This window comes from Gossypium arboreum, chromosome 10, assembly GCF_025698485.1.
Source record: "Gossypium arboreum isolate Shixiya-1 chromosome 10, ASM2569848v2, whole genome shotgun sequence".
Classification (NCBI taxonomy): Eukaryota; Viridiplantae; Streptophyta; class Magnoliopsida; order Malvales; family Malvaceae; genus Gossypium; species Gossypium arboreum.
In genome coordinates, this window is record NC_069079.1 from 118,437,812 (window position 1) to 118,461,784 (window position 23,973).

At 32.7% G+C, this 23,973-nt stretch overlaps 1 protein-coding gene across 4 annotated transcripts; it reads right to left on the reverse strand.

Annotated features, from left to right (window-relative positions):
* Nucleotides 1-878: 878 nt before the first annotated feature.
* LOC108489134 (uncharacterized) lies at nt 879-21,966 on the reverse strand. Of its 4 annotated transcripts, none has more exons than XR_008272298.1 (30): nt 21,620-21,966; nt 21,265-21,516; nt 21,000-21,160; nt 20,259-20,324; nt 19,320-19,437; nt 19,090-19,199; nt 18,881-18,976; nt 16,574-16,697; nt 15,558-15,625; nt 13,829-13,915; nt 13,467-13,619; nt 13,290-13,385; nt 12,831-12,890; nt 12,611-12,729; nt 11,749-11,836; nt 10,139-10,243; nt 9,956-10,057; nt 9,825-9,877; nt 9,644-9,707; nt 9,409-9,543; nt 9,123-9,235; nt 8,946-9,039; nt 8,227-8,446; nt 6,866-6,996; nt 5,376-5,522; nt 5,039-5,167; nt 3,423-3,521; nt 2,796-2,834; nt 1,326-1,871; nt 879-1,240 (listed from the first exon to the last, which is right to left on the reverse strand). XR_008272298.1 is itself a non-coding variant. In XM_017793436.2 (29 exons), exons 2-29 carry the CDS (start codon nt 21,503-21,505, stop codon nt 1,734-1,736), a joined length of 3,156 nt encoding a protein of 1,051 aa, XP_017648925.1. In that variant the 5' UTR covers nt 21,506-21,516; nt 21,620-21,966; the 3' UTR covers nt 879-1,733. The 4 variants fall into 4 exon arrangements, 2 of the variants coding, with proteins under 2 accessions (XP_017648925.1, XP_017648924.1); XR_001871903.2 differs by having other exon boundaries at nt 9,956-10,060; XM_017793436.2 differs by having other exon boundaries at nt 879-1,871.
* Nucleotides 21,967-23,973: the final 2,007 nt, after the last annotated feature.

Consider the following 23,973-nt stretch of genomic DNA (forward strand, 5'->3'; position numbering starts at 1 on the left):
TTATATTAAAATCAAGTAAAGTCTAGTTAAAATAATTAAATAATGTCCCAAATTTAGATCTCATCATACTATTATTTTATTGAAAATATTAAAAATAAAAATATTCGTTTGTTAAAATATGATATATATATTGAAGTTTATTTTTTCATTGTTGGGGGCAACCCAACAAAGAAAGAGCAAAAATAAGTAAGAAGCCACCCTCCAATCATAACTGCTGTCTTCCTTTCCATAGCGTCAAATCACCCAAACAGCAATAAAACTAAAGACACCATTTTAGCATGCACAAACGCTGCAAAACAGCACTACATTCTAAGCCAGTGCCAAAAACCATTATCATTCAAATTTAATATTTTTAAGGTTGTAAGACACTTTAGGCAGATCATTTCAGATTTGACTTTAAACGCTCAAAATTAAATTTAATTCAAATCTTGTTACAAATTCAAAATAGATGAATTCATATTGTATTTTTTGTTTTCAAAAATTGGATCCAATTAAATTCAAACAAAATTAAACAACTTCCTTAAGTATGGGTAAACGTCGCCAAACAAATTCATCAAAATTGGATTAATTCAAGTAAAAACAAACTAAAGGCAGTTTAGATCTCATTTGGCAGGAAAAAAGTTTCACATTTCAACCATGGCTAGTACTAAAATAAAAATCAGCCAATTCAAAATAAAAGCAGAACCAACGGCATGACACAATTGTCAACACAACTCGAATAAATATATTGCATATAATACAATCGTCAACAGCCTCGAAGTTTGTAGATAATGTATACAAGGTACTGGACAGTAAACCCTAACAACATATATATACACAGCATTTCAGCTAACATCACAAAATATATATATATATATAAGCATTAAAAAGGAAGTAGGTTTAGCAATTATACGACATTAGTATATATAGAAGGCATTCATTTCATTGCCATTACACACTTTCAAAAAAAGAACAATACTTGAAAAAGCTGTCTATGTGCCAATTAAGTATAATGTACACGCGGTATTACAATGGAAAACAAAACAGACAGTACACAATAATAGGGTGACAACAATGGTCGTCAGCTGGACCGAAACATAAGATGTATAATGTGCAGGCAAACAAATAATGTATCGGAAATACAATTTCTGACATAAGCTGATAAGAACCTAGAGATATGCTTCAAAATGGTCTTGATTCAAGTAGAATCGGAGAACAAAAAACATCCAACCTCGAGGAATTTCCTTTTTTCTTCTTTAAGCTATCGACAAGTAGAAAGAATATGTGGGTGTTAATGTACAAAAGCATCAACAACTTCATACTAGAGTTACTTTACTTTTCCTTACCTATTTTTCTTTTCTTGGGGTCGCAAAAACATGATCCATCTTCAAAACATACAAGCCCCAAATGATTTTACATTATATGTTGCAAAAGAATGATGTGCTAGATGCAGAACCGCCATTTCCCTATCATATGAATGTCAGATATCCTACATGCGTATGCACTTTGGCAAAACCCTTTTGTAACATTCCATAACGCCTTCCGGTATAGCAAACTATACAATACCACCAATACTGTTTTCACACAACTTTCCCATCAACTTCAGAAAAGTGTCTGATCTTTTTACTTCAGGCAAGAAAACCAAACACAATGCAGCAAAAAGATGCTTCCCTTCCCACATTCACACCCATCCGTTGAACATCTTTTGCAGAAAAATAGAAAAGAAGGGTTACTTAAATAGCACATTGCTTTAGCTATTTGATACGGAATTCGTGTCTGAATACAGTTAGATTCTGGGTAAATTTGTCTCTGTTCTTTGAATCTAGGCTTCGTGTAACATCAGACATAAGCTTGTCAAAACAAATGGAGAGCCTCTGATGATGATCCACAGGCTGCAAAATGATGAATGTTATCACATTACGGACACTAAAGGAAAGGAGAAAAAAAGGTGAGGGTGAAATTATATCCTAAAAGCATCATTAGAAGTAATTTTAGGGCAGTTCACAACATGAAATCTGCAGTATTGCATACTGTAACATAATCGTACTGTGTCCAAATCATGGTTAGGACAGCATCAATTCCCTATCCACAAAAGAATCAACCAGCATAACTTGACATAAGCCAAGCATTGTAACACACAATAAGACCAACAACAGCAGTAGCATGCGGTCTCCTCAAACAGTAATTGATCTTGTCTAATATGAACCACAATCAAATTTCATTGGTTTGTCAAAACTTTCCTAATTGAGCCTTTCTACAATAGTATTAATCTTGTAGGGATAAGCCATTGCATGTGACTTAGTCTCTCTTGTCTGATGGTTCGGAGACTATTTGATCCTAAACCAGTCCTATTGAATCACAATGTCTACCAACTTTTGAGACTACCTAAATAAAACCTTTCCATCAATTTAAATGAAGCACTATGAACGATGGTGAATGCTGACCTTCATTACAAACAGAAATTCTTCACTTTAACAGTAATACTTATCTTCATTACAAATAGAGATCTTCTAGGTAACCAAACAATTATGATGAGATATTTAATGCCAAGTTGTGAGGAAGCAAAAGCAAACAATCAGCAGACAAATAATGTCTAACATGTTCTTCAATGTAGTAGGTTTTGAATCAGAGTTAGGAAAATGTTACAGGTTAAATGTTGCAACTTTGGATAAACAGAAACTATCCCGAATCAGCATTAAGAAAACATATTGCTCATCCAATGCTAAGCAAATAAACCTATCTTGGCAATTCTTACTGCTGATGATGTTCTCCGGAACTATGAAGGTAGAAAAAATATATCGTATACCAAAACTTACCTGAGAAGCCAAAATTTGAGCTTTGAGATCAGCAAATATCTGCAGCACCAAAACAGTTCTGTCAATTAAACAGCAGAAGGCTTGCATGATTTTTAAGATTTTAAAGATTCAACAACAAATTCACTTGATACTTTCATTGGTTTCCTAGTATCGGCCAGCACATGCCAAAAACATGACATTGGAATAGCATTAAAAGAATCACACACTATTTAACAAGCACAGTAGTGAGGAAAAGATAAACAAAGTTAATCAGAAATCAGAATACTATAGATGATAAATAAAATTGATTCATGCCCGACGCTATAACCAATCTTTAACTACAGACGTACAGAGAAACAACAATGGGTTAAACTCTTAACAATTTTCTGAGAGGGAGAGAGCAACAATTTCAAAACTAAGCACAATAGTGCAGCATTCAGTTTACATTTTTGGTCGAAGACCCTGGAGAAGGGGGGAACAAGGAGTATGAAAAAGATCCAGAAACAACTTACAAAAGAACCATGAAAAAGAAAAGGGGATTGGGATGTGGAGGGGGAAGGGGAGCAGAACTTGTTAGACCTTTTCCTTTCTTTGAAACAAACAGAAAAAGGATTTAGTAGAGAAACTTAAGAATTTGCAAATTATTACCTGCTCACTAATAAGAATTAAGCTCAACATAGGCCTGCTAAGACTCCATTGGTTGCCACAATCCTCAAATAAAACTATCTCGAATAAGGTCTTCAATATCTGCAATAAAGGAACAGAAAATAATTGTATTGTCCAAAAAAGAAAGATTGGAAGAAAACCATCACATTTCGGTTAAAACAATAAAAAACAAATGTACAAAATGTAAAATCGCAGATATTAATGGTTCTAAACAATAAAGCAGGATTGAAACCTTATAACATTCAAGGATGTCTTGAAATTTCAACTTCAAATATTATTAAGGCTAATATGAGCTAGTAAATAGAACTTAATTTCTTAATTTAGATGATAATTCTTATTCTTTATATTATGACTAACTGCAAATGTTTCAGGTTGCTTTGAGCACATAAGTTAACGACTAACATAAATCAAAATACCATGTGAAAAGGAATGGCCATTATATCTTAAATTCTTTTTGCAGTACACTTACACTTACATGCAACATCTACTCTAATTTGGGGTTGCCAGGTTTGAACCCTGGATCTCATACATCATGAATCTTTTTACTACAATACCAATTGCTAGTAGCCATTATTTCTTAATTATTAATCCTGCAGAGCATGATCTAAGTGCACAAACACAAAGAAAAGCTTCTTCTTGTTTTTCCTCTGCAGACAACCAGAATGAACATGTACATTTTGGTGCACAAAAGCCTCATCAAATTCCATTCAGAATTTGTGCTTCTAAACATCAATGCACTTTCAAGTCTGTTAAGAACACAGTGTACATCCCAAAGTATAATGTGTTTTTACAAGTATATCACATCTGATTTCATCAAAATTATTTAGTTAATATCAATTATAAAGAGTACAATAAACACAAACTATTTGAAGTAAAATATATATAAATATAAAATAATGAGAGTTTTTCTTTTTTTCTCTCATATGCATTTGAGGCTGAAGATAAATAAAATAAATTATAGAATAATGCTTGCAAAAACCAATCAAAAATGCAAAGAGAGAGTTGTATTTTAGAAACCTATTAACTAAAAGGGAGGTTCATGTGTATATTTATATTTATTGGATGCTATACTATATAAGAAATAAATTAAATGGCTTAAATTTTAATTAAAGAAGAAAGCCTTACAATATATTTCACAACATACTGAAAGAACTGTGAAAAATTTTGAGCAATTCAAATACTAATCAAAATCTTTAATTTATTATAAAATGCATAAAAATTTCAAAAATTCATAACAGTTTGTTTACAAATTCATAGAGTCATTTGATAATAGACTCCAATTCATCACATGATACACGCAATATTTCATGACACGGACTTCAGGAACCAAACTTAATATGACACATCAAGCTAATGTAGTACATTTCCAGGCTTTTTAAATGTCTGAATAAGACAACACTAAAAGGAAGATCACGCTGAAGAATCTTAGGAATCACATCAGATAGTGTAGAAGGTTGTTATGTTTTAAGTTTATATAGAGTGATGGTGTTATGCTCTGAAGTATTAGTGTATGAGGACAAAGTGTTGAACGAAGGCCTTCTATACACATGCAAATAGTAGAAAAAGAAGCATAATAAGTCGGGAAGTCAATCACTCACTTGTGGGAACAAACTAGGACAGTCTGCAATATGCTGGGCAAGTTTCACAGAAGCAGGTGAAGTGGGTGCCTCACCCATAGTTATGTTGTTGAAATAGAAAGCAGCCAAATTATCAACAGCTGCCGCACACTGAAATGAAATTTTCATACTGTGAGATTGAGTTTTGAAAAGAATATAGCAGTTTGGGCAAGGGAAAGGAAGTCAGCCGCATGAAAATTTTCGATGAAGAAATCACTTAATTCCACTTATGTGATCATTAAACAGCTTGAAAAATTAAATAAACAGTTCTAGCAACAAAAGAACAGGTGGACCACACAATTCACAGCAAGATACAAACCTGCGATGAGATATTTATATCCAGGCCTTTAAGACCAGATTCAAGGGAACCAACAATATGCATGAAGGTTGCTGCATCTAAATTCAATATAAAGTTAATGTGGCTATTGAATAGAACCTCCAAGAACGAGAAGTACGCCCTCGTTAGCTGCAAAAGAACAAGTAAACAATATAACATTGCCATTCATTCCAGTAATATGCAAGATATTCATACAACATGGTAACAAAGTACATTTACATAACATGATCACAAAGTTATCAAACTTACATATTGCTTTCCTACAAGGGTAAAAGTGCCTTGCTAGTCTTCTTTTTTTTGGGTTTGGTAATGGGAGCTGACCCATATTTAGGTCTTCAATTTTGTTTAATTCAGATCTCTTATTTTGGGCGGTTGTGCTTAAAACAGTAACATTTTTTTTCTTTTCTTTTCTTTTTTTGCTGTTTATAACTTCCCCATTTTTTCCCATTGCACAATGCTTGTATTATACCTTGGAAAGTCTGTTCTTCCCAACTACCATTCTCACAACTTGCACCAAATCAGAGGCTAAAGCTTGTAGTTAAAACAACAATTCATTTCAAAGATCAAATTAACTGGAATTGGAATGCAAAAAGAAACAACCATGAATTGATTCATCTTTTTCTGCAACTGGGAAGAAAATTTCAAAAACCAAAAGGAAATAGAACCAGCTAAATCTGAAAACAAAGAGGCACTTAGACTAGACAATGGAATAAGAGGAACAAAGGGCAATTCTAATAACAGACAGTTTTGTGGCTTTCAAAAAAATTAAAGAGAAGATTGAACCTAAAATATTGCCAATATCAAAACTAAATTGTTTATCAGATGGATAGTAGGGAGGATTCATATAGAAAAAGCAGAAAATATGAGAAGATTAAATAAATGTTATGATAAATTAAACAGCAATTGAGCTGTGACAAAAACATCAGGTAGCTTCAAGTGTAAAGCATGCGGTTGACTCTGTTAGTGACCATAGTGAACATAAGCTGTTGGTAGAGATGGCACAAGGCAAACCTTGTCGGAACCCAAAAAGCAAGGCTGAAAGCAACCCAGTTTCATTAACTCAACCCCCAACCCAACAACCCATATCCAAATAATCCAAACCAGACAAACCCAAAATTAAATTAATCTGATTTTAAAACTCAACACTTTAGACCCAAATTTACTTGAATTTGAAGAACTGAACCTGAAAAACCAACTGCCAAACAAGTATAGGTTTTACCCAAAGTGATACAACCCAAACCTGACTATCACAATTGCCACATCTAAATAGTTGGGGAGCTTTGAAACATAGCTTTGAAACAGATGAAATTTCAGCTATTCACCGAGCATAAAAGTCAACTATCAAAATTACTTATATCACACAATTTTTATCATTGAGATCCTTAATGAATTTGACGTCCAAAACTAGATTATTAAAACATTCTTTTAAGTAAAAATTCAAATAAAGAATTTGCTATCAAAATCATGCATACCTTCCGAAATGCCAATATATCGGCCAAAGGAATTGACAATGTCATCTTTAGAGCAATGTCGAGTGCATCGGAGAGTGCCCTATCACCATAGAGTTCAAAAACACCAAAGTTTACATAGTTTCCAGCAAGACCTGCCAATTATAGGAAAATCACAAGTTAATTTGTGATTTCAGAAAATTTTCAATAAAACACAAGATGCAACAAATACAACACTGATGGCACCAGAAAGAAGTGCAAATTACACCATTGAAGTAAAAGAAATTGATGCAGTAAATGTAAAAGAAAACCTCCATGATATAAAAGGAAACTTTACACCTATGTTACATAATTTCCAATAGCCTATTTTGCTGATAAATGTCTGTATAAGCCAGTTTTAGATCAAATTTAAGGAATTTAGAAACATATAAGGAAACAAAAAAATATATATAAGAAAATAAGATGATGACATGATACAAACAAACGAATCATTTTGACCAATATAGGGTATCTCAGCTTTAAATATTTTTTAGCTATCACTTGAAACTATTCGTTCAACTAGCAACCCCAATCGAGAAAGCTACGAAAGCAAAACGTCAAAATTCACCCATCATGGAAGAAGAAACTAAATTCAATTTCAAAACTTTCAGCTTTGAATAGAAAAAAAAAATCTATAAAGAAATCCAAAAGTTAATGAATAAAAGAGACTAAGGAATAACAGTTAACCAAACGATGGAAGAGTAAGGAGAAAATGAGGAAAAGGAACCAAAGAACTGCTTCCCTGTTCCTATATTGAAGTGGAGGATTTTGAGGCAGCAAGAGGTTGGGCGGTGATGCTGGGTTTGAAAATAGTTAAAGGCTACAGGGGTACATGTAAAGTACTGAAGCCAAATAGCAAAAGTAACTCAACCTGGGCTAAGATTCCAATTCTAATGTCCAACCAAAAGTGCCCAATTCCTTCAACCCTGATTTTCATACCAACAGCCTGCTCAAATATTTGGGCAGCTCAACCTTTCATGCTTATGAACCCTTGATCTCTACAAGACTTCTTTAAAAAGTCAACACTACATGCTTACACAAAAAAACTTCTAAAAGAGCTAGTTCATCATAAATGAATAAACACTAATGAAGAATCTCAATCAAAAGAGAAGAATGAAAAAAAAAAGGGGGGGGGGGGCTAATGAAGCCTGTCCCTGGTAAATATATAGGAAGTGCTTGCTAGTCTAATTAAAACCAAATATATACCGTGCTTCAGACTTTATTGATCTTCTAGACCTAAGAATTTAGCTTTTTACACAGTACACCACACTTGGTTCAATTTAGAGCTTGGTGTCTTCACTTATTTAAATAAATAAATAAATATAATTGCATGTTCATATTCTGACCTCTTGCCAGAATAGTTAGTGAAATCCATATTCCCTTGTACTTGAAGGCATATATATCAGCAGGATTAGGAAGAGATAAAATCCTTGTCCCATATGCCACAATTAGTTTACTGACTTCACGGAAAAGAAGAATCCCATTAGGAGAAGATGAGTCAAATGTCAAGCGTTGTGCTTTGTTCAAGACAAACTCAGCCATGAATTTTAACAACGGAGTGGTAACCTGCAATATTAAATCAAACAATTAATTATGAACGCAGGATTAGAGTTTATTGGCTGAAACTAATACAATAAACACATCACGAATGGTTGCTTAATACTTAGAAGACTACAAGAAAAAAATTACTAGAAAAAGAAAATGCCAAAGTTAGAAGTAGCAGCGACAATAACTTCCAGTAAACCATGAGGTGAGAGAATGGGAACAACAGTAAAAACCAAATTAACAAAAAGAAGCAAAATTTAAAAAAAAAAAATCTTGAGTATTTACAGAAAGACCATTTGCACCTAAAATATACCCATGCTTTCAATCTTAAGTACTGCTCAAAGAAGGACCACGAGAATATTTTTGATGGCCACAGGACAGACTAAACTTTAATGAATACTCCAAGAACAGAGTAAAGCAAAATAATGAGTCCTACAACAGAAGAACTAGAGTAAACAATAACAAATAACAAATCCAGGACAGCAGCTGCTACAAAAAGCTCAGAGAGTTACGAATGTACCTCTGGTGTGTCAGTCCAGTGAGTAATGCCTTTCAAGATAAGTGGCATGTGCACAGGGTATAGCCAATCGAATAGAAGACCATATGTTCTACGACTGGAAAAGCACAAGAAATGAAGAATGAACTAGTGAGAAATGATCTAAATTTAAAGAACTCAAAAGATTGCATATGTATGAACCTGTTTGTGGCCATTGCAATTCCTCTAAGATCCCTCATTAATCCAATTAAAGCATACTTAACCGCATCAGTACGAAATACCGCATCGGGTGTTGACTCCAGGCTGACAAAGACCTTAAGCACCACAAAACATTAGTGGTAAAGGTCAAAATGAAATGATAAATAATGAACAGACAACAGAACAATGTCAGTGGAAAAACCATTGGATGGAAGAGATTCATATATGTATGACAGGGTTTATGATCCTATCACTTTGTGTATGCACATGTAAGAGAGAGAGAGAGTACTTGCAGAAGTGGTTCCATTGAAGACTTGAATTTGATAGGGCTGTCCTCCATAAAAATCAACCACCCAATGGTGTAATAGAACGTTGTCCTGCTACGAGAGCATCTATATTCTTCTAAGAAAGGAAAATGCTCTCTCTGAAATGAAGTTGAGAAATAATTTCATTATCCAGATGCATGAATTCAGACAAAGAAAATAAAGTGATTAGACAAAAAAAAAAGTTGCAAGAAGAATTACTGTATGATTTGCAATTATGAATTTAACAGTATCCAGCTTCAGAAGTAACTTTCCAGTCATGTATCTGCCAAAATTACACATCAGTCAGACAAGCAAATTACTTTGCGGGAAGTGTACGACTTTTATCGTACAGAAAACAAACAGCTTTAATTCTATTAGACAAACAACAAGTAAAGCTTACCCAGATGCCAGTTCCAAGAACAAGCTTAGCGTGTGATCAATGACTTGCTCACTCTGAAATAAACACCAATTAAGATAAAGTATGTACCGGCATCATGATAGATAGTTATAAAGCAAGACGTAAACAATCACCTCTGTGTAGCACTTCAGGTTTGTAGCTATCTTCCCAACAATCACATTTAATAGTAACAGGTGATCATGGAGTCCAAGCAGCTCGGATAAGCGGGCATATAACTGCTGTAACGGAGAGTGAAAGGCTCAACTTATATGCAGACAATTAAATTATACGAAGAACATTAAAGAAAATTGTTTTACCTTGGAGGAATGCATTGCTTGATCACCAACATAGGACTTGCGAAAATGCTGAAAGAAAGTCAGAATTGCTCGATCAAGTCTTTGTTTACTAACCTCACCATACCTCTGCCAAATGCAAATTTGATAGAAACGATTAACATAAGTTCATAAAATTCATGAAATATAGTCTGCAGGTTAACAAGAATGTCTCAATGTAAAAGAAAAGGCCAATGCGTCATCAACATGTATTACGGACCTTACCATCAGAGTTGGGTGATTGTGAACATGATTAACGGACTATCAAGAGAATAAATAAGTAGATGCTTGATAGCATAGAATGGAAGGAATTTTGAGTGCATTTCATGCATAGAAAATTAGAGATAGAAAAAATAGGTCAAGTGGTATTATGCTATCCTTTTTAATGTGAGAAAGGTCAGAAGAGGCTAGAATGATAAGCATCCAACCTAAAACCAATCAACAAGAGGTAAAGAAGCACAAGTCGAATCTAAGGCCACAACAAATACTAAAATAACTTTAATAACACCACTTAACAGTAACACATTAACTTCTCACAAATGACAAAGATGCATCTTAGACCAAGCAACCGCAACTTTGATCTAAAAACTTCGCGTAGAAATACTTTGTGGAATAGAGATCAAACGTTAGCCCCCAACATTCATAAAGACTATCTTCCACTGCTTAGCATGGTTTGTATTAACTTCATTTATCAGATTCAGAGAACAACATATAATCAGTAACTAACTGAATTTATTTCTTAAACATGGAAAGCAACATTTGATGTAACCACACATCCTCCATGAATCATGGCTCATAGGAGCAAGACTAGACAAGCACAAGAGATTTTGCTTCAATCAAGTTTTTAATCTAATCTCGTGAAATTGGCATCCAACAAGCTAGTAGATAGGCTAATTCAGCCCCATAACCAAATCAATTGCATGTTAGACAATCATGGGTTTCTAGAAAAATACTTGAATTTTATTGCTAACAAACTTTTGAGATTCTCCTAACAATTGCTGATCTTCAAGACATTGCTTTAGTAATTTACCAATCTGGTCATCCTACACAAACTCACAAACATGCTAACTCTAAGATAAAAAAAAAAAAAAAACACTCTATATCCCTAAATAATTATTTCAATATCAAATCCATAACCCAGGTATCACATTAAACCTTATTCCTTCTCCCCTCCCACATTAGAACACTCAAGCCCAGCATCTCCTACTCATAGTTAGTCATCTTTCTGATAGCAGAAGGATGCAAAGATGATATCATGCATATATCCCCCCTCTTTGAACTTCTCTTTTGTTTTCTTCTCTCATTGAAATAGTTAAACTTTTTCTATCCTTATCCCGTATGGCACCAACAATCTAGAGATCCTGTCCATCATCAACAAGGTTGTTGGCATTTCGTGAAGACAAGTCTTGGGTTTTCACTATCCCAGAAATACATCCTAAATCCTCCTGCTGACAAAGGTGATCAATTTTGACAAGTCCAAGCAACAGTTATAAAATTATAATACAAGGAAAACGAAGATTTCAACATTAAAATCATACTACATGTAGATATTAAAAATAAATATCATCAAAACCGAGCTACCATCCTCAGTATACCTGACTGTGCAATCCACTATCAGTGACATTTATCAACTGCAGAACACGAGCTGAGAGTTCTGCATCAAGTACTTCTTGTGACTCCATGCTGCATGGAAGAAATGTAAAAAATATATTGATGACTGTAAAAAGAATGCAAGTCAAGTAAAACCAAAGAAGTTTCAAACAACTAAAAGTACCCTCGCCAAAGTTTGAACCCTATGCCTAATTTCATATTTAACAATCAAGTGACCAAAGTTTCCAAGGAAGATCAATTAACAAATTCAGTTAGGTCATATTGCCTATAATGTTAAATACCATGTCAATCAACAACCTAGCATAATCATATTTGCTTCTGTTTGCATTTCCTTTCTGGTTTCAATGTTGCTTTCCTTTTTGCTTTCTAAGTTTTATTCTCTCTTATGTGCATACAAATTTATCTTTATTTTTATATAAGATGTTTCTATTTTCATTTCCTCCTGAAAATTCAGAGAGAGCAGTTGTTTTAGTTAGTGTTTTTCAGTGAGCTAAAACACAACTGCTATTTGGTTTTGTTAAAATGCAAACTAAATAACATTTCAATTATTATTACTGAACATGTTCATCTTTGATCAATTTTATTTAATTGTCGTCTACAGAAAAATACTGTTTTCAGATTAGAATGTCACATAAGATAGAATCAGGCATTCATGTTAGCTATGTGGCACCTATACGGCAACTATTGTGATAAATATAATGCCCATTCTAATAGAAGGTGATAATTAATTCTTGCAAGTATAGTCAATTGACTGCTAAAACTAATTTAGGACGTTTTAATTATCGGTTCAATTTTAAGAAATAATGCAATGTTAAAGTTAACAAAACAAATATAAAACAGAACTACCTGCAGCCAGTACATTGTTTTATCTTAAGAATGGCAGCAATAATATGAACAACCCAAGTAAGTTTAGCTTCAATAAGAGAGAGTTCATTTTTATCACAGGTCTGCAATCGTGCTTTTTCCTGAAAACAATGAATTAAAAGTATTAAATAGAATCATCAAATGAAAATATATAGACTATGAAGATTCCAAGAAACAAGGCCTCAACCATAAATGACCATACCGTGTATGACTGCAGGACAGGCTCCATCATGTTTATTATATACAAGCCGCTGCTTTCATACTGCAGCTCAAGGAAATAAAGGAATCAGGAAGCAACTAAAACTTTATATTTAAGGCGTAAAAAAGCTCATTTCATTAGATTAGGCACTAAAAGTAACCGTGGCTCTGATTTTTAATATATCACAGGTGATTGGCATAAGTTACTGTATGATGTAATAATGCCCTTTGACTTGTTTTATCTTTCTTGCACTGAAATTCTGGAATATTTTTCCCGAAATCAGAAGCTTAATGATTTTTACTAAGTTAAAAAGAAAACCGAAGGAAAAAAGAGAAGGCATAAATTCTAAAATATGATATTCATATGGAGACTTGCAAACCTGAGATAAGAGAGTTAAACACTCAAAAACTATGGATCAACTTCAACAAAAATGAAAGTAACATGAAGAAATAGCAATTAAACCTGGAATCTGCAGAGGTAAGGAAAGCAATCCAGCTGATCCTGAAGCAGTTCAACATTATCTAATGGATTTTCAGAAAGGTCATCTGGAAATCCCACCTACAGAACAAAAAGAAAACAAGAAATCATACCCTCAAGTTAAAATAATACACGTCAAAGGGTAATCAAGTTACATGATACCTGTACGGAGTTGAATCTTGATGTGAGAAAGCTCTCAGTGATCTTAGGAACAAATTCATCCAGCAAACTTGGCGCATCACCCTTCAAATAAGGTACAGATGAAACCAATCTGGACCATAGCCCCAATAGGTAGTATACGCTACTACTTGCCCACTGGCATGAAAGCATAAACTCTATTAACCTCTTATAATGCAGACAGCATTAAGAATCTTAAATAAATGCTCAAGGTTCTCCAAAAAATACTTCATAAGTAATGGTTCAAGGTCCTAGAAAAATGGTTTACAGGCAGTTGGGCCCCCAATTAAGCCATATAAAATCACAAGTTATTTTACCAAATAATTAAATTTTAAATATCAAATAACCTGCCAGGATTGCAAAGACTTCAGAGTGAATTCAGCTACCAATCGTATCCAATCACTGTAACCCTCCACATTCACTAACTCTGACAACTGTGATAATACCAAATTTGTTAACATTAGCGGTAATTCTTGTTCTGGAAGAAAGGAATCAAATTCATTTACAAGCACCATTAAGTAACAAAAACACATGATCCATGAATACATCAAAAAGTGATCAAATCAACAATTCAAATTGTTCAAAATCAGATAAAAAAGGAAAATAAAACGATAAATAAATCAGGCAAAACAGCAAACTATTGCATACATCAAAACCATCACCTATAAAAACATCGGAACTTCACAAAAATTTTTGCAACTGTATGGCGTATAGACGTGTGCCTCAGTGCCAAATAACATGCATAAAGAGTACAACACAGAGATATACATTGACTTGCATAGAATCTGGCCCGAACAAAAATCAAACTAGTTGGTTTCAGATGATTAATCAAAAGCCACTTTTAGCATTGACTTCAATAACTGGTACTAGTTATTAGCTTCTAAAATTCAAAAAAAAATATCAAATTAACTTTTAAGTCAATGCTAACAACAAATGTCACAACCAATTGTGAAGTAAACTAAGAAGAATTGAACTTTCATCTATAAACCAAAAGACTTAGTTCAGCTAGTGAGTTTCAAAACATTCGACACTAAAAAATCCTACATCAACAGCCATACAAATGAAAAGACATATCTATTCTCCATTCTATCAAGGCTTTCCCAAAAAAGAGTACTTTTTGGCCATCTTATGGAAGAGCTTTCCAATACAAAAGTAGCAGTGAGGCATTTTGCTCTCTAATTTTCAACATTTAACTTCTACCAGAAGTCCATTTAGATTTTTAGACAAATCTATAAATTAAATATTTTTCCCTTTTTTATCACTAAATTATATCTTTTTTAAAAGGTACTATTGTGTAGTAGCAAATATTTTTAATGATTCATAAAACTATAGGGAGAGTTATAGTCTTTCATGTTCATCTTTTTGTATTCAATATTTTCACTTGCTTTCACTTTTTTTCTTTAATAATTGGGGGAAGAGGTACGGATGCTAGGGATTGAATCCAAGCTCTCATGTTGTACAATACAAGAATCATCCAACTAAGCCAAGAGGTTCTTGGCCTTTCTGATTTTATTTAATTCTGTTTTTATTGTGCTTGTTTCTATATTTCCAATTAACAAAAAACAAAAGTATGTATTGATTTAACTTTTCAATTTAAAACTTTGACCTGGTTTAACAAAGTTTAATAAAAAATAAAAAAGTTTTCAACACCCTACAATGCATCTCCATCAGGTTTTCCCAGTGCTAACTTAGCTTCTCTTTTTTACAGCAGTTCTAGAGCAACTCTTACAGCACTTTCTGGAGAAGTTGCAGCCAGGCCAGAAAGGCTCTGAATTTGTGAGATTTATCAGAATGATAATACTCAGTGACACAGCAGTATGACAGTGCATAATTAATATGCGAATTCAAAAGTTTGAACTTTAGAGACCACAACAAAGCCACAGCTCACCAAACATAGGAAGCTACATAATGACCACATGAAACAATAAAAATTCACTAAACATAGAAATCAACATCATTACTACCAGTTGTCAGACATAAACAAGCTTCAAGCATGTATGTGCACTCAAATATTAAAGATTAATATCAATAACAAACATGTGAAAGGGGGAAAAAGATATAATTCTGTAACATTACCTGATAATTTACCCTAAAACGTCCAAGAAGTCGACAGTATTCATGGTAATTATCATGATCAGCAAGACCTGATATCCAGCCCAGACATGATTTGTAAACAATGAGGGAAAAATCAAAGATAAAGAGGAAAAAGAACTCTGAACTTTACAGAATATGAATGGTGCAAGAGAACCCAGTTCTCTTTCGGAGAAGAGGACTGCTCAGGAGTCAATCCATTGAAGCAAACTTCTCAAAAATGAATATATCAAATAATCATCATTATTTGATTTTCCATAAAGCATATTACAAGCAAGCAACATAACATGATTACTAACAAATTTCAGCAAACAATAAACAACTATTTTAGTTTATGCAAGAAAAGCTCCCTTCAAGAAAAGGCTTATGCAAGCTATTTTAGTTTAGAGGTGTCACCCTTATCTGAAAGTAGATAAATCAAACCTCATTCAAGTATGTTTCCCAAATTTGTAAGTCATACCCTACAACTGACGTTGGGGTCAATAGCTGAGGCCTTTGGCATTTGGAGAAAATTTGTATCCATCAAGATTGAAACATAAAAGCAAAATTTGTAAATTTTCATTTAAGAGACATTTCAGCAAAAGGCAGCTCAAACAGATTAATGAGCATGTCTTCGAAAGCTATGCTTAAGGAAGCACTTTCCCTTAAATTGACCTCAACAGCCACAATAAAACCGTGGAAAAGAGATGAATGCATACGATTTCCCACGTTACAAAAACATCATAACTTGAGGAAAGCACATATACATTCCACAAGTGCAGGAATAAATAAACAGAGAAGAAAACTATAGAATTATCCAGGAAGGTAAACAACCACATAAAAAATATAAAACAAAGGATTCAAATAAAAAACCAAAAGAAAACCAAGCTTAATCTTCAAGGAATTGCACTCAATACAATTAAGTAATTAAATTTTTAACATAATTGCCTACAAAAGCAAATACCATTACGGCCACCAAATGATAAAAAATCTAATGCTAATAGCATACAAGCCAAGGATACCTTGTCCTGATTGGAGAATTTCTTTTGTTCCTGTCATTAAATGAGCCAAAAACTTGGAGCGGGCAGCATCATTTACAAATAAAGAACGTCTTACAGATGCTAGTCTTACCAAGCATTCCAGTGCCTGAAATAAAAAACACCAATATAAATTTGCACATGGAAAACCCTTGAATAATTAGCAGGGAAAAATCAATTTGAGAGAGATAATTAGTTGAATTTAGAACTTTGAATAGGGGGAAAAGGTTGTGGTTTAAAACTGTGTGTTCAACAGCACTACAACAAGCAATATGAAAAAAATTGCAATTGCTAACTAAAATGTGGGCTCATACAGAAGGTCTAATCAAGATCTTAGGAATAGTAGGCAAGACTTTTCTCATTCTTCTTATAAGACCTAACAAACGCTGTTACATATGCAAGAAGAGCATACCATGCACATCCAATTGGGTTAGATAACGAATTAAGCTAAAGTTAGAATTTAGCAAAGAACAGTAAGCTAGTAATTAGACTACAATAACAATAATACACACACAAGCACTTATATTAATCTCATTAGTTTAATGCTACTATCCAGAAAGCCACTAACTCCGCAGCCTGCAAAATTGCCTGAATTAACTTCAAACCAATCAGTCTACCAACCCCACTCTATCTACTTCTAAGACAACTGCTATTTGTAGGACAGTGACAGTCACTCTAATTATTACTATAACCAACATTTCCACTTCAAGTATGACAACTTAACACAAATTCAGGACCCGAACTACATTCAAACCTATTTATACATGCAATTAAAAATACAATATGCAGAATATGAACATACACATATGCATAAGAGATACAATGAAATAAAAATGTCAAAAATATATAGATAAAATTACTGTAAATTTTTTTATTATACCAAGGGTTCATATGGATCCCTTCACACAAGAGATGGGATGAAATTCAAAGCTTTTGACCCCCAATTTTGCCATGGGCATTTGGAATGCACCACCAGTACAAATCATTCCCAGAATCCCTCTCGTCCTAACTCGAGGGGCTAAGTTCCAGTACTAGACCCTGCAATGGGAAAAAAAATCCACCTTTTGCCCATTTTTTGTCCTTTTTTTCATTTTATTAATTTCTTTTATTTAATCTTTTTAAAATTATTTAAATTTTAACTCTCATTTTTCATTTTGTTAGTTTATTTTTCAACTTTTTTATTTAGTTCTCAAATTATATATTCATTAAATAAAATAAACAAATTTATATCTAATATACAAAAATTAGTTAATTAGTTAAAGTATTTAAATATATAATAATACAAGTTAAAATTTTAAATGTTACAGTAATGTGCTTTGTGATCATTTTTCATTTTCACCTCATTACAATCGTAACTAACTCAATGCCATCGTTGTTTCAACTCCCTGGAACCAATCGCATCCAAATAGACCCTAAGTCATTGATTATCTTCATGTTCGCTGCATTTTGGAAGGTTCACCTTCCACCCTATTGTATATTATTTTACTTAAATCTTGGTATTCTGCCACATTATCAGGATCTAAAGCAGTTCATCCCCACCTCGATATACTGTATTTATAATTTTTTAAGCCTTCAAGTTTTGCAGCATTTTCAAGGACTATGGTCCTATGATACTCGGACTTGGGTGTGAGTATCAGATACGGGTATGCATCTAACAATGGTATGGTTAGATTTTTCTACGTCTTTCCATGTATTGGAGGATCTTTGGAGAATACATCCTCATATCCATGTGTCAGACACAATTACTTAAATAAAAATGAAGAGTCCAAGCAACATAACTCTGGTCCACAATATTTTTTAGTCTTCGAGTTTTGCTGTATTTTCAAGGACTCTGGTCCAAAATATTTTTTATACTTTGCCCATCCTGGCTAAAACATTACCATCTCCAGAGAGAGACAACATTTTCCCGTGAAACTTAGGCAAAACCTGCCTCAGATACAATGTCACTATTATTCCTCAACAAATAGACAATAATACCAACCCAGCAATTCATTTTAAAGTTTAAACATATGTTATCACATCAAAAACGGAACAAGGTCCAAGTATGGATAGTAAAAGCTCTACAAGAAACATGACACCTCATACTATATATGACTGCTCATGCATAACACTCTAAAAAATATATAATTTCAAATTTTAATGTTATCCATTAACCAGATGCTAGTTTACAAAGGATTATAATACTAAATTTGAGCCTGAGAAAGTCTCAAAACACTACGGCAGAGACACTTCCAACAATTTGAGAAAAAAAAGTTCAAAAGCAGGGAAATCATTATGATGGTATAAACTAACCTCCTTTGAAAGAGGAGCTTTAGTAATTGAATAATAATCAAAAAATATCTGAAGTGTTGAAGAATCCTCCAATAACGGCCTCCAAGATGACGGAATCTGTAAGGTTACCACCATATACTTGGTTACTTACAATTTACAAATACTACCCAATGAGATAAATTCAAGTAACTAAAAAGAAATGGACAACTGAGAAAATGTTTCATTGATACCTGAACAGTACCAAACTCTTCCGAACTTTCATCAATTGATGTCCCAACAAAATCAAAGGATAAACATTTATGTGCAAGAGAAAGTGCCAGCTCTTGCAGTCGACTTGCAACTGCATTTTCACATCAAACAAGAATGAGTCGCAAGAAAAATATGAAAGGACAAGAATAGGGAGTAAAGGAAAAAGGAAGGAATTCAAATAAAAGAAAAAAGAGCAAACATAGCATGTTACCATCACTTTGCAGGTGGCGCAATGATGTTAAAGACATTTGGAATATTTGAAAAAGTGACTGATCCCTGAATGAGCAGGCTACCCTTCGATGATGTGTTGATGGCAACCCCGGATTAGGCTGAGAATTAACGTGCCAAAAAATGCACAAGCACATAAAAAAAAAATCCATTGCAAGCACATGAATAAATTATTGTGATTGAAAATAAAAAGGAAAACAATGGTATGAAAAAGAAAAAGCACCCAATTTTTTATCATAGCTGAAAATAAATAACCTAGGTATCACAGGATCCAACAAAAGTAAAAGCATTTATAATTTTATTTGGGAGGAGGAGTGTAATACTGGATAATAAGGTTATCTTAAGGTTTTTTCTAATGCTATTTTCTATTAAATGAACTGGAGGCTGTGGTGTGATATACAGAACAGATCAATTACCTTTTCCTAAGTACTCAATAAAAATATACATCAGATTCTTGAGACATATCAATGAACTTTTCCCCGTGTGCATGTTTCATCTAAAAAATCCCCATTCACACTTCACAGTTTGATGGTTCATTCAAGTTTAATAATCATCAGTAAACTTCCACTGCACACTCAGAATGCGCCAATAAAAAGTATATTCGAGAAACACTATTCATAAACTTCCAATTCAAGAACAACTTCATGTGGATGGACAAGGGAAATTAAAGGGCCAATAGCCAACAAATGCAGCCCTGCTTCAACAACATAAAATGATAAAAATTTCTACACTATCCAATCAATAAAATGGAGGACAATGACATACAGCATGTTCCATCCCATAAACTAAGATAGTCAACAGAATATAGCTACATATGATTCCTTGCAGTAAAATATTGACATAACAAGTTTCTCACCATCTGATAGCAGTTAACAACTATCAGAAACCAGAAGATAAACCAAAAACCATGAAGATAACTAACCTGGTTCATCTCAGAGACAAGTTGATTCAGTATCTTCAAACCAATGGCATAATGTTCTGAAGTTCCCTAGTAAAACAAAATGCCAAAAAGCAAGAAACATAAGCAAACTTTACAAACAAGGAGGAAAGCATGTCATGCAAAAAAATAGAAGTCACAGCACAAGCATTATAAGAGACATCAATAAATTTTGAATTACTTTTGATGCTAATCTGAAAAAAGCAGTAATGTTTGTGAATAACAATCAAGATAAAAAAAATGTACATTGACATCAATGAGCATATTGCATTAAGCAAATTATCCAAAACAATTTGGCCATGCACAAAGAAAATACAGAGTGGGTTCAATATCAGACTTCATATTTCATGGGCAATAAGGAAGTAAGAAGGCTAAAACGATGAAGCCTTAGACTTCTCAATCACATATTCCATATATACACACATATATCTATGTGCCAGTACAATCCCCAAGAATTAAACAAAACAATCAACCTAAAAGTTTACATGCATATGCTATGTTGTACTCATGCACATGCAATAATGTATCATTTAATTGTTATTTTTACTACATTACTCTTTGCTTCCAGAATATCTTAATGTAAAAGAAAATAGAACAATTTTGTCAATAACATTGTCACGTTATTTTGGCTCGCCATGATCTCAATTTCTCGCTTTTGCTTTTCAACTTATAGCAATCTTTTCAAAAGCAAAACCAGAAGAAGAGCCTAAAGCACAGCAAAATCACCTGGCTCAAGAAATTAGCCGACTCTTTAACCACGTCGCGGAATCTCTCATCATCAAACCACCCAAATTTCGTCACTCTGCATAACAACTGAATCAAAGATGCAGTGACAAACGGCTGCAATTTCGGTCCTCTTGTCGCCAAATAATTGAAAATATAACTCCCTACAAGATTAAAACAAGCAAAAATAAATTAAATCTCGTAAAAGAAAAAAAAAAGCAAAATGTAAATAATAATAATAATAATAAGGAAGAAACACTCAACATACAGATATCGAGGCGAAGATTCAAAGCCAGGCTATGATCGGTAACTTGTTTCAAAAGACTAGAACTAGCAAGCATCAAGGCATAAGGAGTCAAAGCATTCTCGAGAATGTATTGGCATTGCGAAATGTAATCAGTGTTCACCGAAAAGCATTTCAAAGTGTTCTCCGCATGAGCTCTTTCCGCCGAGTCCTGCGAATTGTATAGCCTCTCGCATAATGCTTCTAACTGCGCCAAGTTCTCCATTAGTCGACTGCCTGAAAAAATAACCAGAAAATCAGGGGGGAAAAAGTAAAATCAATCGATTCGATCATTTCAAAAACAAAAACAAAAAACATGGAGATAACGATCATAGTTTACCTTGTTTGGATCGTAAGAGAAAGATCTAGGAAGCGGCGATTTAGCGAAAATGAAGAAGAAAAACAGAAATATTATACTTTGAAGATATCGAAGGAGGAAAAGGAGGGTTTGGTTTTTCTACGATGAGATGGAGGAATCAGCAATGCGGTTTTTTTTTTTTTATTTTCTTTTTCATTTTTATTTTTCCTTTTTCTTTTTGTTTCTTGCTTGGTTTTTGGATTTTTGGGTTTGCGGGATGTTCCGTGTGGTACTAGTGTAGGTTTTCCTTAGATGTTCACCGTTGGATTTGATTACTCAACCCTACATCTAACGGTAAGAAATTTTAATCAACAAAATGCTACTTAAATAAATAAAAGGAAACTCTTTCAAATTTGGACACTACAAAATACTAATGAGAAATATTAGATTATGTTCCAGCAGCATCAAATAATTTAAATGAATAGTTATTTAAAAATAAATAAAAATTCTATTACACGATTATGCACATTGAAACAAAAATATAAAATATAAATGTGTGTTTAAAAATAACATATAATAAATAATAAAATATACAACTTGAGACTGATTAATAATAATACATAAAAATATGTACAGCTTAATCGAGTTAGTTTTTCGATTGAAAATGATACTAACTTAATCATTAGCTTAAATAATAGTATAGATATAGATATACAATTGATGCAAGTAATAAAGTATGCATAACAAAATTAAAATGACTAATTTGTGCATATATGCCAGGTTTGTTTTTGTTAATTGACTAAATAGGCCGTTTTTTAAAAGATTTAGAAAAATAGATCTATTCTGGAGAGAGTGTGTGAAAGTAAGTCAAATTGAACGAGTTTTTTTAACAACTGTGTATAAAGCTCACTCAGCTGGATAAGCTTTCCAAATAATTGTGTAGAAAACTCGCCCAACTGGACGAACTTTCTTGCCAACTATGCAGCACGTCCAATTGAACACGTTTTTCATACTTGCTCTTCAAAATTAATCTATTTTCTTAAATCTTAAAAAAAAAGGGTCTATTTAATGAATTAAAGAAGAAATGGCATATATGATAATTTAACCAATTAAAATGTATAACAATATTAAAATAAAACTTTACTTAGATGATAAATTAAAAGTTTTACTAATATAATTGATTTTGAATTCAAATCACATCATTTGTATATTTTACTAATTTTTAAATAAAAATTAAAATACTCTCGAATAATAAAAATATTTTAATTATGAAAAGATATTTCTATAATTTTTTAACCAATTTGATGATTTAATTAAAATTCACACCAAGCAATATTAAATTTAATTGAGGAAGAAGGCGTTTAATAATATTTTAAGATAAAAATATATCCATAACCTTATTACATTAATAATTAATTTGTACGAAAATAGTTTTAAATAACTCTCATATGTAAATATATATATACAAGCTTAGTGACTTCACACATTTCTCATTTATTTATTTTCAATATATAATTTAAGGAAATTATTTAAAGGTATAATGATAAATTCATCTTTTAATATTTTTTCTCATTTCGCTATTATTTTTATCACTTTAACTCTATTTTTATAAAATTAGATTATATTTTTAGGGAAAAACTTACTAAACTATTAAATAGCTAATGATATTGATGCATGATATTTTATGTGTACAATAAAAAATTTTAAAAATACATAAAATATTAAAAATAAAAATATAATTCAAAAAAATATATCTGAATAGAACTATCACGCAATGTCAATTTTGTTAAAATTTCAATAATTCAATTAGCAATTTGAGGAAAAACTAATGACAAAACCAATAAACATTACCTATTTTAAATAATAAGGCTGAAGTAAGGAGAGGAGTGCAGTGGCCAAACATGTCATTAGATTTTTTCAATCTATTTAAGAGTTTAACCATAATTTTCAACAAAAATTACAAAGATCTAATTAAAATTTTGAAAGAATTTATAAAAGCTCTGAGGAGTACATTAAAAAGATGTGAAAAACATGATAAAATATTCCAAAATTGCGAGGAGTAGGTCCTTTTGTGTCCAACGAGGTTTCACTTTCACAGGGTGGATCTATTCATAGTTTGGCCGAGTTGAGCTAAATCAAATCTAGATTTAATATGTAACAAATAGTAAATATTGATATAAAATTTAATATTTTTATATACAGTATACCATACAAACAATAAAACCAAACTGCCAAATCTGATGAAATGAATCAGGACATGTAAAGCACAAGGTGCGAATAGCCCAACTCATGTACAGCCTAAAATTCTTCATCTTTCTCTTTCTTCCATCCCTGCCGAAGAAAATTGCTTGTGTCTGCCACCATTACTGTTTGATGCATGATTCACGAAACCTGTT

What these genes read in the sequence shown, in the direction of transcription:
- LOC108489134 (XM_017793435.2), bottom strand. Translation starts at nt 21,505, where the DNA reads ATGGAGAACTTGGCGCAGTTAGAAGCATTATGCGAGAGGCTATACAAT. An exon ending in GAATCTTCGCCTCGATATCT is followed by an intron (nt 21,161 to 21,264) that starts GTATGTTGAGTG and finishes TTAATCTTGTAG; the next exon opens with GGAGTTATATTTTCAATTAT. An exon ending in CTGTCCTGCAGTCATACACG is followed by an intron (nt 12,730 to 12,830) that starts GTATGGTCATTT and finishes CATTGTTTTCAG; the next exon opens with GAAAAAGCACGATTGCAGAC.